The 17,163-nt window shown below is 44.7% G+C and overlaps 1 protein-coding gene across 1 annotated transcript in view; it reads left to right on the top strand.

Annotated features, from left to right (window-relative positions):
• The window catches only part of IGF2R (insulin like growth factor 2 receptor), a 133,347-nt gene that overhangs the window by 5,264 nt on the left and 110,920 nt on the right, over window positions 1–17,163 (top strand). The window contains exon 2 of the mRNA XM_015137631.3: window positions 16,225–16,364. Within this exon, the coding sequence (XP_014993117.3) occupies window positions 16,225–16,364 (140 nt within the window). The remainder of the gene's footprint in view (window positions 1–16,224; window positions 16,365–17,163) is intronic.

Here is a 17,163-nt window from a genome sequence, read left to right as displayed (position 1 = left end):
GTTTTACCCCTTAAAAATTGTTTTTGGGGTCTTCTCCTTATTGAGTTGTAAGAGTTCCTCATGTCTTCTGGGTACAAGTTCTTTCTTAGATATGAGTAAGGTGTGAGTAGTATGAGTATTTTCTCTTAGTCTTTGCTTTGCCTTTAAATTTTCACAGTGCTATCCTTTGAAGAACAGATTTTTAAAAAATTTGATGGACTGTAACTCTTTGTGGTTTGTGCTTTTGGTAGCTTAAGAAATCAACCCTAGAACTAGTCACATTTGACCTGGGGAATTTTTTGAGGACTGTCCTGGGCATTGTAGGATGTCAGCCAGCATTCCTGGCCTCTACCCACTAGATACCAAGACTACACTCCACCACTCCCTCTCCCCCAGTGGTGACAAATAAAAATGTCTCCAGATATATCAAAGGCCCTGGAGGGGATGGGGCAAAATCACACCCAATTCAGAACCACTGGCCTACCCCAAGGTCTCAAAGATTTTTTCCTATGACTGCCCCTAGAAGTTTTATAGTTTTAACTGTGATTCCTTAACTCTAGGATCAATTTTTTAAATTTAATTTTTATATATGATGTTTCCAGAAAACTCAAACCATATTTTTCCTTTGTTCTCATTCCATGACAACAGTCATTAACACAGAAGACTTCTGTGATCAAATGTGTGGTGGTTTTCCCCGGGCACCAAGCAGTGACCCCTGGCCGATTCAATTCCCGACCCTGTCTACCTGGAGATAGTGTCAGATGCCACAGGTTTGGGGCTCAGTTCCCAAGACTGCTCCCCAACCCACACCAGTCGCAAGTCCAGGCCTCGGGAACTTCTGACCAACTGGCTTCAATTTGGGATTCCCACAGTGCCTCTTTGGGTCTGATTAATTTGCTAGAGTGACTCACAGAACTTAGGAAACACTAAACATAAGCTGATGATTGGCAGTTTGTAAGGATATTACAATGGATACGGATGAAGAGATGTGTAGGGTGAGGTATGGGGGAAGGGGTGTGGAGCCTCCGTGACCTCCCTGGCTCACTACCCTCTAGGAACTGCCGTGCATTCAACGATTTGGAAGCTCCCCCAACCCAGTTTTTATGGAAGCTTTAGGAGGTCAGCATTTCTTCTCCCAGGGTATAGGGTGGGACCCTCACTGGAGAGGATCTTAAGACCCACAGTCTGAAAGTGGGGAAGATGAGAGTCCTGCCTTGGGGCAGGTGGAAGGAGGGGCAGGTGGAGAGATTGTTTCCTGAGGCCTGACATGCCCGACATTATAGCAAAAGACCGACACGAGGACTGCGGGAGTTAGGAGCCAGGAACCAGATTGGGAAAAAATACATACATACATACATATATGTATATACACGCACACATACATATATAAATAACGCCACAAAAAGGGTGAAAGTTTATTTTTTTTTTGCATGAATATATCCAGTTCTGTTTACTAATACTTTATGAAATGTGCTTACAGCTCTGTTTTTAAGTGAGATTGGGCTACAGTTTTTTTGCTCTGCCGTTCTTGACAGATTTTGTTATCAATAATATGTTTGCTTTGTGGAAGGAGCTAGTTAGCTTTTAGTATTTTCGTATGTGGTGAAACAGTTTGTATATAAGATGGACATTTTCTGTTTCTTAAAGTGTGGTAGAACTCACCAGTAAAACTATCTGGGCCTGGTGCTCTTAGGTGGAATATCATTGGGGAGGACTTTTGATTATGGTTTCAGTTTTATCTAGTTTATTTTTCTATTCAGATTTTCTACTTTTTCTTGGGCCAATTTTGGTAATCTCTGTTTTCCTAGAAAATTGTCATTGTAATTATGTATTCATATATAAATAAGTAGCATGCTACTGTCATATTTTTGATACTCTATAGCTCTAGGTAAATTTTAAAAATTCCTAATGTTTACTTATGTACTTTTTTTTCTTAATTATATTTACTAAAGACTTATTTACCTTTTTAAAGTCTTTGCAAAAGAACTAGTGTTTTGTTTTTTCATCATCTTTTCACCATTTATTTGCAATTTTATTAATTTATCCACTCAGTAACTTCTACATCATTTTCCTGTTTCTAGTTTGAATTGAATGCTTAGCTCTTTTATTTTAAATCATTTTGCATAATTAAGAAATATATTTAAAGCTTCATGTTTCTTTCTGTGGAGTACCATACCGCTCTCATGGATTCTGATACTTTTTTTTTTTTTCCCCCATATTTCAATTCTGTGTATTTCCTTTTTGGACTCAAAAGTTCTATCTGTTTCAACTTCTGGACCCACTAAATTTTTAGATTTTTATTTTTTTCAGGTCAGTAAACTTTGGGGGTTTTTAATTTAGGTTTTCCATTGTGCTGGTAAATGTGGTGGCACTTACTGACATTTCCCTTGTGGCCTAACACCTAGTCAAGTTGGGAGTGTATTATGTGTTTGGAAAAAATGTTCTCTGTTTGGGTCAAAGTTACTCATGGTGCTGTTCAGCTTTTCTTTGCCCTAACTCTTCTTTGGTTTGTCTGTTGCTTTTATTATTTGTATCTGGCTGCCACTGTGGACAGGCACGTAGACAGATACCGTTTGCTGCTGTCGCCCAGCTTACCGGTTCTCCCGTGGTTCAGATGCTCTTCTGCTTCCCTGTTGTCTTTTGTTGCAGGATCTCAGCTGATCTGTAGTCACAGCTGCCTGTTCTTTCTACATGGACGCTGTAGCTTCTGTCAACCCTCTGAAGATCTCTCTTAAAGTTCTGTTCTGATTGCCCTATTCATTCTTTTTCCTTGGGTCCAGTTTCTTTGGTTTGAGTTTGTCACCATGATTGCGTGGTGCTGGTGACCTTGCAGTGATAAGTGCCTCCTGACTGTGCTCTCTGCAGTGGGTCTCCACCCGGCCTTGGCTGCCTCTCTGCGCAGCTGCATAGGGTAGGGCTGGGAGCAGTTGTTGGAATTTGGCTGCAAATTGTTTTTGGGGAGACTGGGGGATGGGCAGGATGTGCCTCTGTGGCTGGTCTTGGCGCCTTAGGTCCTTTCCACCCTCTTGATGTCACCCCTAAGCGCCATTCCTGCCAAGAGACAGCTGCTAAACCCCTGTTGATTGCTGCTGGCAGCGTGTGGCCTGAGATGGGGGATCTGGATTGTTGAGTCGGCTGTGTCCAATCACTTCTTTTTTCTGGATCTCATTTTCCTCCTCAAGAGAGGTGGGACTTAGTTTTCTTTCCCTCTTTCCTGCTTGAAAGCCTCTCATTAGGGAGTTAGTTTTGGAAGTCACTTTCCTGGGTTTGAATCCAGACTTCTCCCCTCACAGGCCTTGGGCAAGTCACCGAACCTTCAAGGTCTTCCTTTCCGTGTGTGTCCCGTCAGGATGCTAACTGTGTTTGTAGGCTAGGTGTGGGATGCTAACCATGTTGTAGGCTAGGTGTGGGAATTGGGAGACATTTGAATGCCTGGCACGTCCTCGGTGTTCATCGGTGCTATAGTGGTAGCAGTTGCTTTATCTGTAAGTTACAGATGCTGCCTTACATCAGGGATTTATTTTTATAACCTGTTTCTTGACCTGCCGGCACTCTCCATTAGTGTCTTGGGGTTTCTGCCTCAACCAGACAGCATTTCTTCATCATCAGTTTCATGATCAGCATTCCATATAAGCTTCCTCATGAGAAAGAAAGGTTTCCACTGTTTAAAATTTAAAGTTTTAAAACCACGGGATTCCATGATTTCCAGGTCCATTTTGCATCCCAAATTCTGCAGTTCTGAGGTTTGCAGCCTTGAGGAGTCCTTACCGACTCGGATTCCCCTGAACAATGATAACTCGAGGTGTGGAGTTTGGGTGGAGGCCGGGGGTCACCCTCCTTCCTGTGGCGGTTTGGTCCCAGGCTGGGCTGGGAGCAAGGGGGCTGTTGTGGTTCCAGGGCACGAAGAGCCGTCCTCCGTGTTTCCCTGTGGTCGGATCAGGAAGTCCCAGCTAACTTCTGCACATGGGTGCTGTTGTAAGTGGGAACGGAAGTGTCCAGACCAGCGGCTTGGATGTGAAGTGCTTCATAAATTCTACCTTGCTGTGCAACTTAAAAAAAAAGTATGGTGGCTTAGGTTTTCGAGGTGCCCAAAGCAATGCGTCATAAGCCTATTTTTGTCTCCATGTTAGCCAGGGCAGAGGGGCACTTCCCTGTGAATCCTCCAGGGTGGGGAAAATCCCAGGCGCTCTGTGAACCTGGCTCTTCAGCCAGCTGCAGACCTGTGGTGGGAGTTTTCTTTTTCCTTTTGTGTGCTTTTCGATCCCCTGGGCTGCAACCATTGTTCAGTACATCTGGAGGGTAAGTTGTCCAGGATGAAGAAGCAGATCCCAGGAGTGTCATCCTTCACGGGGAGGGGTGTGGGAAGTGAGGGAGGTGGTGGAAGCACTGGCCCAAGCTCTGTTTTCAGGAATGTGTGACAGCGAAAACTGGCCTTTGTTTTGCAGTTTGAGTTGCCTGTGGGCTGTGGCCTAGAGGGAAGGTCAGGAGGGTCTTGCAGTCAGGGCTGCCACCTTCTTCATGCCTGCTCTGTGCTGGGAGGAGGTCAGAGCTCCTTCAGAGCGGACCCACCACTGGATTTTGAGTGTGTGTAAAATTACCTCGTTGCCATCTGCACGGTTATCTCGACTCCAGAATCAGTTATACATTTTAAAACAGCTGTTTAGTACTTAAAAAACTCCCCCAACACTCCCTGCACCCCACTGTGGCCTGCAAATAGAGTGCCAAGCCACCAGAATAGAAGCGCTAAAGAAGTGGGTTTCCTAGAAGTGGCAAGTCTGAGACTCCAGTGAGTCACCCTCATTGTTCCCCTGAGGCACCCTCCCTCCACCTGGTCTCTGCTCTTGAAGTGCGTCAGTTATGCCAGCACTTCTCTCTTTTCTTTTCTGTCTTTTTAGAGTCTCCCCTTTAGAGTGACAGGCAGCGTGAGCTCATGGCCTTGACTTTGCTGGACCTGCAGAGGGAGAGGAGAGCTGGTGGCAGAGTCAGGGGTGGGGCCCCGAGGATGGGGCCATTTTATAGGAGAGTCCACTGTCCCCAGGCCTTTCTGTAAGAGGCTGGAAGTGAGGGAGTGAACCAGGCACGCGGATTAGGGGCCTACGTGTCAGACCCGGAGGGAAGCATGTCTGACTTTGTTGAGAGGCAGCCAAGGGTCCAGCGTGGCTGAGTGGGCTGAGTCACTGGGAGAATGGAGGGAGGGGCCAGAGAGCGTGGGGGACTAGCTGTGGCCAGGTCACAGGGGCTGTGGGACTTTGGGCTCCCTCTGGGTAAAAACCAGAGCCCTTGCGGATTTCAGTAGATGGGTCGATTGAAAGGCACATGGAAGGTTCCATTGCTTGGATTGCCTCAGGGAGCTGCGAGATCCCTAGATAAGGGTTGCAGTTTAGCAAGGCAGCTGCCTTTCCTCTTCAGGTTGCCTTTAGGCTGCGATGGAGATAGCCTGAGCTCTGGAGGAGGACTAGCCTCTTTCTAACATGGACTTGGCCACTTTGTGAATTTGTGACCTGAGGCAAGGTCACGTACCTCTCACTAGGACCTCACTAGGCTGTCAGTTCTGTGTCTCCAAGAAGGTGGAGAGGGAGCCTAGCTGGGTGTTAAGCAGCTGGGTGTTAAGCAGCCCCAGCTGGGTGTTAGGCTTTGCGGAGCCTCTGCCGTCTGATGTTTGGCCCCAGCATCTTCAAAGCAGGGGCCTTTCTCCTGTGTCCCCCTGATTGGCGTTTGTGAGGAACCACCGCCTGGCAGTGGCCTCACTGGCATCGTGGGCCACCCAGCTGAGCGGACAGCCGGCGAGTTTTCTAGAAAGGCCCACCTTACCTTGTAGTTCACACACTCCAGGAAGGACCCTGGGTCTGGGAGGGTTTTTTGGGACCTTGGTGACAAGGGAGAGTAGGGGGCTGAATATTAAGGTCTGAATTCTGCGGTGGGGGCTGGGTTGTTCTTAAAGGCGGTTGAACTCAGACATCCACATGGTGAAGCAGGGGGTTTAGCCCATCTACAACTCTTCTTTATATATGAGGAGGGAAGTATGAGACCGCCCAGGTAATTGCTCTTATTGGAAGAAAATCATCACGGAGCAGGGCTTAGAGTTGAAATACTGGCCTGCATCTTCTACCGTTGAGTTGATCTGAGCCAAGGCTAGCAGAGAGAGGGCGGCCATTTTTCTGGTAGCTTTCTGTTGTGGAGGGCACTTGCCCACCTCCTGGGAATGCCACGCCCTGGCGTGTTTGCACGGGTCCTGTTTCCCCTGCTGCTCTCCTGCTGGAAGCTCTGAACTCACCTGTCTCTGCTGTGGATGGTGCAGGGCGGGCAGGCCCAGAGTGCCATGCCTGTCCTGAGAAGTCCCAGGAGGCAGTTGAGTGTATGTGTGTGTGAGTGCGTGTGTGAGTACACGAGTGTGTGAGTGCAAGCGTGTGTGTGTGAGTGTGTGTGTGAGTGTTTGTCTGAGTGCGTGTGTCTCTGTCTTCATTAGCTCCGCGGAGATTCCTCCGGACAGGGGCCTGCCCGGCTCTCCCTCCGGTTCTTTGCCAGTGTCATGTGACAGTCCTTTCAGAGGGCACCGCCCCCAGCCAACTCACCTTTTTTTGTAAACTTAGTTTTTAAGCCGTCCAGATCTCTCTCTGGATTCAAATGAAAGCTTTAGATCATAGTCTGTCTCAAAAACTCTCTGTTTCTGGTGGTGGTTTTTCCCTCACAGCGTCCTTGAGGGCTAGCTGAGTTTTGTCGAGGAAGTTGAGCTGGGAGAGACTGTGGCTCACGCAGCCTGTTGGTCAGCTGGGGCAGGAATCTGGCCCAGTCTGTGCATGGCACCTTTCTTAGGGTAGCCAGGAGAATTCTCCCCTGTCTATTCTAGGTGACCTCTGTTACGCAGTCCCCATTGCCTGCCCCCGTTCTGTGGGCTCTGACGTTGACTTAGATGCCATGTTTGACTTAGAGCTTCTAACCGGATCCCTCTCTAGGCACCGGGCTTCCTTCCAGACCCTGCATACCTCTCAGGGAAAACCAAAGGCTGACGTCTGGCACTTCCCTGCTTCTCTTTATTTGTATTTGTCAGCCCTGTATCTTTGTCCACAGCTTTGTGGGTTTGATAGAATAGGAAGTGAAGTACTTCCTATATAAGCCCTGGCCATGCTGTGTCAAACTCATGTGCTTCCCCAGCCTTTATTTTGGGGTACGAGTCTTCGTGCAAATCAGATTGTTTCTGTTTTAGTGTAGGCAATAGAAAGTTGTTGACGACAGTGTTTACCTCACGTTCTTGACATTCTGCTGCCAGGGTCCGGTGTGGGAACCTGGCCTCCTTGCTCCTCTTCCCTGCTGTTTTTTCCCTTCCTCCTTAGTTTAGGAGACTGGTCTGGATTTCTGAAGGTGACGGTGCTGGATATGTATGATCTGAAACACTGTCTGATACTGATAAGGGGCAGTAGTGAGCCAGGTGATTTCTTGAATATTCTGTGAGAGGACTTGCATGCATGTCAAAAGTAGGAAAATGTTTTTTGGATGTTCAGGTTGGAAACACTTCACATTCTCTTTGTCTCCAAGGTGTTAGATTTGTTCCTTGCTGTAGCCTCAGAGAAACATTTCTCTAGCTAGTGACCACGTATCTTGTTATGTGAATTTCACTTATGTGTCACCAACTGGGTTTCTGTCTTTTAAGGAAACCAAATTACAGATTCACACATGCCTACTTATATTGTTACTGATCCCATCCTGCCTTGATCTTGCTTTATGTGTTGATTATTAATTGCAGGCCAGTAATAAAATGTTTAATAGTTACATGACAATTAGCATAACCCCAAGATTGACAGGAACTGAGGAAACTAAGATATATTTTAAAAGAGTTTGGCTTTATGGCAATAAATGAGGAAGGGACAGAGTGATACTTCATGGAGATGTTTTGTGTTGAAAGGAAACCCAGTTTTCTAAGATTTGTTTTCTTTTAAGAAATTGAGGATACCATATATTTTGATCATAGAATTTTACATACTTTAGACGCTAGCTATTTTTAAAAGGAAAGAACTCCAAATTACATCTCGCAAGCTATTGTGGTTTTGTAAGCATTCGGTGATGGCATATATGAAAACTCGGAGAGCTGTCATGTTAAGATACCAATGTCAGTTTAAAGATATTCTATATCTGTATCCCTATGACATAGTATTTTGAATTTTTTATTTTTCATTTTTGGACAGACGTTTAGAACTCACTCAGTGAAGCTGGCTCTCCATCTCTCTGTTTTAAGCTTTTTGAACTCCAGGCAACTGTGTCGGCCTGGAGTTAGATTCACTTCTTCATTGCTGCCCCTCGATTGGTTTCGTCTTGACCAGGGTGGGTTTTGAATGCGGCCCTTGCTGGAACAGTAGCAGGAAAGTAGAAACACCTTCCTGTCTCTGGGTTGGCTGACAGTCTGTTACTTGTGTGCTTCCTTCTAATTGGTAATCTGCCAGCACCTTTCAGGATATTATGAAATTCCAAGCAAATGAGGTTAAAATGGGACCTCTGTGCTTCTGAACAGGCGTGAACTGACTGCAGTTCTCCAGGATGGTTTCAGCAGAAGCAGTGAGATTCCAGTCAGGAGCAGAACTGTATCTGAGCTTTCTTTATGGGAAAGATTCCAACGGTGTACTTGGTTTATATGGTTAAATTAATTGTCCTTGTTAAATTTAAAAAATAGGGTATGTTTCAACCACAGACTTTGCTTTAAAAGCAGACATCTTCTAAAGTCATTTGCCTTGTGTGTGACTTCTGCTGCTCCCTGTTTCCTGCTGGGCCTGATGGGTTGATTGTAGAATGTTTCTGAGTTGTGGATAACACTCACTGTTGGACTCTGCTGAGCTGAGTAGTCTGATTAAAGGAGAGTGTGCATCTGAGTTGAGGAAGACAATATAGATGTGGTCCCTGTTTGTGGAGTTCACAAGCTTCTTGTATAGAAATAGCAAGGACAGTGCAGCCAGTGGGAAGGAGCCGACTGAAGGAATTGGTATTATTTCCATGGAAACCAGTTGGGTATGGGAAGAGAGGTGGTGGAAGGCAATGCTCTGGTGTTTGGCAATTCACACTGTGCAGAAGAGAAAGCAGAAGTGGACTGGGAGTATAGAGTAGCAGAAGTTTAAGCTTGGGGAAGAAGTTGAGCAAGAAAGCATATGATCTGTTGATAGCGTGATGTGATGGGGTCTGAATCTTTGGACAGTTCACAGCTTTTTCATAGAGGCTGTCCTCAGATGGGTTCAACCACTCTTAGAATTCTGCCTTTATTATTCAAGTAGTATCCATGACATGCAAAATGAGAAGAGAAGCGTTTTGGCCAATGACGGACTGCCTAAACTACTGTCTGCATAAATGACCTTGGTCCTAGAAGATTATGATGAAGCTGAACAATTCCTATCACCTAGTGATGCTGTAGCCGTTGTAACGCCATAGCACAACGCATTAGTCACATGTTTGTGGTAATACTGCTGTACACGAACCCACTGCGCTACCAGTCTTATAAAAGCGTCCAGTCAGGTCCTAGGCCTTTACATCCACTCACTCACTGGCTCACCCAGAGCCACTTCCAGTCCTGCAGGCTCCGTTCATCCTAAGTGCCCTAGGCAAGCGTGCCATTTCAATCTTTCATACCGTATTTTTCTGCGCCTCTTCTATGTTTAAGTATGTATCATGTAGTGCAGTTGCCTGCGGTATTCAATGCAGCATCATGCTGTGCGGGTTTGTAGCCTGGGAACAATAGGACATACCCTATAGCCTAGGTCTGTAGGAGGTGACACCATCTATGTGTGTGCAGATACACTCAGTGATGTTTGTGCAGTGACAGAATTGCCTCATGACACATTTCTGACAGTGTATCCCCATCATTAAGTGAGTGACTGTAAACCAGTCCCCCCATCAGCAGTTACACTTCCTAAGGTTTCAGTTACCTATGGTCACCTGTAGTCTGAAAACATTAAGATATTTTGAGACAGAGGGAGAGACGCCATATTCACATACCATTTATTACAGTTATAACTGTACTATTATTAGTTATTACTCTTTTACAACAACTAGTTTATAAATTCAACTTAATCATGGGTATGTATGTAAAGGAAAAACCACATCTGAAACCATATTCCTGGTTTCAGGCCTGTACTGGGGGTCTTGTATCTGTGATTACAAGGTGCCGTGAAGGGAGGACTTTAATTTTTCTGTATGACTAGCATTTTATTGAATCAAATTGTGTAGGTGGTTGGCAATGTAATAGGAACTCAGAGATCTTTATGCTATACAGAGTCTATCATTTTAATGGCATTTATTGTGACAAGATTTAAACTAAAGTTTTGTGGAATGTTTTGCCAGTTTTCGTGTTGTAACTGAAACTGAATGTTTTCTGAAAAGTTAAAACCGTTTTTTAAAATGGAAAATAAATGCAGCCGTTTACGTAAGTGGTTAAGGACTCACCCTTGGGCCTCACACTGCCTGGGTTTATTCTTCACTTTGTAATTCTGTGATGCTGGGCAAGTTCCTCCTTCTGAGCCTTGAGCCTTGGGATCTTTGGCCTCAAAGCTGAGGAACTTGGAAGGGTTGGATAATGGCGTCCAGTTCTGTGGGGAGATTTGGCTCACATGTTAGCCGTGTGGGTGAGAGCTGTGCTGTCGTGGGTTCTTAGCCAAACTGGCCAGTTTCCTTCTCAAGCCATCAGTAGATGCTGATCCTGCATCTGCCAGTCATTGCTCCAGGAGGGAGGACATTACTGTCCCAGAGTGACGGTGTCGTTGGGGATAACAGGCACCTCAGAAGATGCCACCACTAAGCTGTATAAAGTGCCATTGCAGCTAGTGCCAGAGCTGTGGATTCGGCCGGGGAGCACTGTCTGGAGGAGCTGCTGCAGCACATGTGTGTATCTCCAGCTGTCGGGCTGGCTTTGGAATGCATTTGGATTTTTTGAGAATGAGAGAGGGACCATTGGCTGTTTTATGCTCTGAAAAATGATATAGAATAGCAAAGATTTTGCTTACTTTTGCTGATTCTCTAGAACATTTTCTGTCCCAGAGTGATGGTTTTGAAGAACCAAGGTTCTTGGACAGATGGTTTTGCATCCAAAAGAGTGATTCTAACTGAAATCAGGCTGCCTCCCTTGAGGATGGTCACTGGATTTTGCAAGGCTGGGACGATGGGCAGGGATCCTGGGTTGTTTCCAGTGGACAAGCTGCTTCTGTGGGCCTTTGCAGTTCTCCCCGCTCCTCCTCCTGTGTCCTGCTGGTTTCCTTCAGTCGAGATGGAATACAGCATAGCGTCAGTGACTTTTAGAAGACTTGACAGAGTTTCAAGAAAATGCTCACTGGGCTTTTTTACCTATCCTGCTGCAGAGGTTGTTTTTTTTCGACGGAGGGAGTCTCACTCTGTTACCCAGTCTGGAGTGCAGTGGTGCGATCTTGGCTCACTGCAACCTCCATCTCCTGGATTCAAGCTATTCTCGTGCCTCAGCCTCCCGAGTAGCTGGGACTATCGGTGTGCGCGACCATGCCTGGCTAATTTTTGTATTTTTTTTTTTCTAATAGAGTCAGGGTTTCACCATGTTGGCCGGAATGGTCTCGAAGTCCTGACCTCAAGTGATCCTCCCACCTTGTCCTCCCAAAGTGCTGGGATTACAGGCATAAGCCACCCGCACATGGCCTGAAGTTCTTTCTTTCAGAAAATGTATTCAACACATTCCTTCGTGTGTGTGTGTGTTTGAGTGAAGACTGTGTTTCCACACAGCTTGCAGATACTTTCTTCCAGAAGCTTGTTTGTTGCTAACATTTAACATCTTAGTATTACAGCTTAGTTTTCTCTGATTGAATATGTTGATCTCTCTTTTTTTTTTTTTTCTGTCAGTTTTTTTCTTAAGTCTTTACTTGTGTAAGCTCAGATAACTTAGTCTAGAATGTAGGCTTTTTCTGGGAATCTCAGCTGAATGGTTCCATTTGCTTGGCTGTTAAATGAACCATACTGTTGTGGAATAGTTTCCTAATTCTGGCTGTACATGTGCACTTCGGGTAGAGAATTTTCTAATAGACAAACTTTCAGACAAAAAATTTATTATTCCTCAAATATATCATTAAATTTTATTTAGTCTGTAATAATTTTATTGCTTCTGAAACCATTTTCTAGTTCTATCATGTGATCATGGTGCTTTTAAACTTTAATACCAATTTAAGAATGATTTTAGCTTAGGCCATTCTGGGGGCTTAGCCTTTAATGTGGAAAGAAATTTAGAATCCTTTAGTTTCAAACATGTGATTTCTTAAAACTTGTTATCAGTTATTTATATGATTTTACATTTATTATGAAATAGTCTTTAAAAAATATTTACTTTAGTGGAAGCATGTCTAGTGATAGTTTAACCAGAGTGCATACCAGAGTACATAATAGTTTTTGGAATATTCTTCATAAATTTTCAGATAGATTATTTAAACCACATGACTGTTTCTGAGCTCCTGTTGATACTAGGGGTTAGGCGTATTAGTTTAGTTTTTTCTTTTTCTTTTTTTTTTTTTTGAGACAGAGTCTCGCTCTGTTGCCCAGGCTGGAGTGCAGTGGTACAATCTCAGCTCACGGCAACCTCCACCTCCCGGGTTCAAGCGATTCTCCTGCCTCAGCCTCCCAAGTAGCTGGGACTACAGGTGCGCACCACCACACCCGGCTAATTTTTGTATTTTTAGTAGAGACGGAGTTTTACCATATTGATCAGGCTGATCTTGAACTCCTGACCTCGTGATCTGCCTGCCTCAGCCTCTCAAAGTGCTGGAATTACAGGCGTGAGCCACCGCGCCCTGCCACTAGTTTGTTTTAAAGGAGACATAATGTCCGTTGAAACATCAGAATGTTTTAAGTACTGACAGCTTGCAGGTGTCTTTGGAGTGAAGTTTAGAAACCTATTGTGACCATTTTTCGTTTTAAAGCTGTGACTAAGAACTCTGAGATATCGGTACCTTTGCCTCAAGTGCTGCTGAGGGCTTTGAAGGGCATTGAGGTTGCCAGGCCTGGAGGAGGGCTGCCTTGTGCTGAGTAGTTAAATCAACCCCCTGAAAAAAGTCAGTGTTCAAGTATTTTAATAGGCTCCTCCTTTCCTACTCCCATAACCACTTATATTTGATGAATCTTGACAAAACAAGTATGAAATGCAAATAGAGAAAATAATATAATTGAATAGAGCAACACTTTTCTCTCTAGCCCTGATTTCCAGATTATCAGGACAATATCCATTATTTCATTCTTTTTAAAATCTTGATTCTGCTCCCCAAGCACACACACTCTTTACCTTATTTAAATATCCCCTTTGCAAAAATGGTGGATTTCTTTTAAGGAAAGCATAGCCGGCCAGGCGCGGTGGCTCATGCCTGTAATCCCAGCACTTTGGGAGGCTGAGGTGGGCGGGTTCACGAGGTCAGGAGCTCAAGACCATCCTGGCTAACATGGTGAAACCCCGTCTCTAAAAAACTAGCCGGGCGAGGTGGCGGGCGCCTGTATTCCCAGCTACTCGGGAGGCTGAGGCAGGAGAATGGCGTGAACCTAGGAGGCGGAGCTTGCAGTGAGCCGAGATCCAGCCACTGCACTCCAGCCTGGGTGACAGAGCCAGAGTCAGTCTTAAAAAAAAAAAAGAAAAGCATAGCATTTTAGGTACTTGTGGATCTCTTTAGCGTTGATTCCTACCAGTTAACTTATTTTAAATGACACCCTCATGCACCAATATCATATACTTAGGATTGTGAAATAGCTTAATGATGCCACTGCTGCTTCTTGAGGTTTGTCTCTGGTATCCTGGAGAAACTAGTTATGGCTCCTGATAAGAGATTAGCATTTTTCCTGAGTAGTAGCCAAGTCTTTGTTTACCTGTTTATCTCATATCCTGCAACCTGGAATATACCCTCCGAGAGGGCAGGGCCTCTTTGTTTTGTTCATTGCTGTACTCTCCTGTGCCTCCCGCGGTAAGTACTTAAGAAATACCTGTGAAACACATGAATAAAGGTTAATGAAGGGCAAAGGAAACAAGCCTTTATGGATGATTTTTCTCTGTGCCTGATAGTACTTGGGTTATTTTCTCATGTCCTTGACTCATCCCGAGTCTAGGAGATAACTCTTAACATGTTCCTGATGAAGAAGCTGAGTTGAGGAGTAACACCCCAAGGGTGTCACCCTAAGACTGGGCACCTAAGTACCCCAGCCTGCTCTTCAGGTTTGTAGCCACTTAGTGGCCATCAGACCTTCCATCTCCCTGCTTTTAAAGGCCTGTGTATGTGGTTTGGTTTCTTGGCAGGTGGGTTCGATGGGTTTCCAGACCTAGGAGTTCTTGGCGCCTTGTCTTCCAGTACCCCAACAGGGCTACTATGGCTCCTCCATTGCTGAAACTAGTTCAGGGTGGGGGAAGGGGGACATGTTGTGGGGGACCTGGTGGTTGGTTTTGTGCTGAGTCATTGCCTTGGTGCACTGTGGAAGGGAGCTCTGGGAAGTGGACGGCTCCTTCTGTGAGGGAGTGCTTCTGTCGTCAATGGGGTACTGCATAGGCTGCATAACACTGCTAGGTAGATAAATATGGTGGTCTTACCCCAGGGCCTCCACAACTCCTGGATGGGCCTAGCCTAAGCAATTCTGATTTAACTTATTGCCCCTTCTTTTAGCAATACTGTTGAGTTAAATAACAGCTTTTGTATTTAAAATGATAAAAAATATTTTTGTAGATATGGGATCTTGCTATGTTGCCCAGGCTGGCCTGAAACTCTTGGCTTCAGGTGATCCTCTGGCCTTCGCCTCCCAAAGTACTGGGATTACAGGCATGAGACCCTGGCCTGGCCTTTCCTTTTTACATTTTGCAAGGACATTTTAAGACACTTTCTTCCTTTTCTGTTTTTACTCCTGCTGAGGAGTTGATCCCCATTTTACAAAATGGACAAAACATTCTCCCCAGGGCAGAGTAGACATTTGAGAATAATTGTTTTCGCAGAACCGGGAAACCACCTATTTTGTCCCAAGTATACTGGTTGATGCATTAGCAGTTACTCACTATCTGCTTTTCCAGAGGTTTGAACGATGAGTGTGAATGCTTGGTGTAGTGAATTTTGTGTGATTTCAAATGTGATAGTTGACTCATTGCACAGCTCTGTCTTGCAAGTTCAGATCTGAACTGTAGCTCTAAGAGGTAAAAGCAGAAGTGGAGCTGCCTTTCGTGCCATAGCTAGCTTTTTAATAAAATAGAGTTAAAAAATCCTTTGGCTTTTCAGCATTTCGGTGTGATTGGAAAGGCTATTACTATCTTATATTCAGCATGAGTCTTGAGCAAGTACTGATTAATATGGTTTGGCCGTGTCTCCACCCAAATCTCAGCTTGTAGTTCCCATAATCCCCATGTGTCGTGGGAGGGACCTGGTGGGAGGTAATTGAATCATGACGGGGGTTACCCTCATGCTGTTCTCGTGATCATGAGTGAGTTCTCACGAGATCTGCTGGTTTTATAAGGGATTTTTTCCCCCTCTTGCTCCGCACTTCTCCTTGCTGAAAAAGGATGTGTTTGCTTCCCCGTCTGCCATGATTGTAAGTTTCTTGAGGCCTTCCTAGCCATGCTTAACTATGAGTCAATTAAACCTCTTTCTTTTATAAATTACCCAGTCTTGAGTATGTCTTTATTAGCAGTGTGAGAACAGACCAATACACTGATCTGAGTTGATATTCTTAAATTAATGGTAAGATATTTCTTTCTTTTTTTTTTTTTTTTGAGACAGAGTCTTGCACTGTTGACCAAGCCGGAGTGCAGTGGCGCAATCTCGGCTCACTGCAACCTCCACCTCCCAGGTTGAAGCAATTCTCCTGCCTCAGCCTCCCAGGTAGCTGGGATTACAGGCATGTGCCACCACGCCCAGCTAATTTTTGTAATTTTAGTAGAGACGGGGTTTCATTATGTTGGCCAGACTGGTCTCGAACGCCTGACCTTGTGATCCACCCTCCTCGGCCTCCCAAAGTGTTGAGATTACAGGCCTGAGCCACCTCGCCCAGCCAGATATTTCTATTTTGATGATCTTTGAGTCCTGAGGTAGCTTCAGAGTGGATTGAACCAGAGACAGATGGTGTTAGTAGTTTCTGCCCTGGCTTCTTTGCAACTTAACATACTTGACTTTTTAGTGTTTTTGGCTAAGGAAAGTGTATTTTCTAGTTTGTGGCAGTTTTAAGCAAATGTGGCTTGAATAAAACTAGAGAGAAGTTTAATTTTTGATAAATCAGTGACAGTGACAAGTTGTTTTTCTTCCTTTCCAGTTATACATGGGAAGCTGTTGATACCAAAAATAATGTACTTTATAAAATCAACATCTGTGGAAGTGTGGATGTTGTCCAGTGCGGGCCATCAAGTGCTGTTTGTATGCATGACTTGAAGACACACACTTACCATTCAGTGGGTAAGTAAAACTACCTTAAATTACTGGATTGGCAATATGATTCCTCAGTTTTGCAAAAATGACTGTGTATAGCTATATGTATATAGCTATACAAAAATTATGAATGTTTAGAAATTATAAATGTTTATAATACATAATACACATTTGTTAGTAGTTAAAAATGATAACGGTTTGAATGTCTAGTATGAGCTGAAACTAGGTTAGTCCTGTCTAGTGGATACTATGCAGACAACCGTTATGAAGAATTATGTGGATGTGTATTTGATATTGAAAGATGTCTCCTAGATGGCTCTCCCTTCTCACCCACGTTTTTCTTAAACCCTGTTTTTACATTCTCCCCCAGCCCCCATTTCCTTTAGTGCTCCCCGCACTCCCACTCCTTTGTGCCTTCCAGTTTTGGCTGTGGTTCCCAGACAATGTGTGTGCCATCAAAGATGGTCACCGGAGTTAGGCTTACATTAAAGGTTAAATAGTCCTGAGGATTGGCAGTCTCAGAGAAAAAGGTGCGGCCCCTTCTTTCCTAGGGTTCATTTCATTTCCCCAAATGTATGCCTTTTGGATCAGGATCGCTATCCTGTGAAGAATATGAATCCAAGTGGATTGATAGCACCAGGTTACATGGAGTGGGGTCAGGGCAGATACCTGAAGGAGGGGATGCAGGGCGGACAGAAAAGCAGGACACATTGCCCTTGGGTTTGGCAACATGGATGTCTGTGGTGACCTTTCAGTAAGGCAGTTAGAATAATGAGGTTTGACCACAATGGATGGTCATGACATAGTGATGGTATGTGACTAGGGA

This window comes from Macaca mulatta, chromosome 4, assembly GCF_049350105.2.
Source record: "Macaca mulatta isolate MMU2019108-1 chromosome 4, T2T-MMU8v2.0, whole genome shotgun sequence".
Taxonomy (NCBI): Eukaryota; Metazoa; Chordata; class Mammalia; order Primates; family Cercopithecidae; genus Macaca; species Macaca mulatta.
The sequence above is the reverse complement of the archived record's forward strand: the minus strand, read 5'-3'. Positions and strand labels throughout refer to the sequence as shown.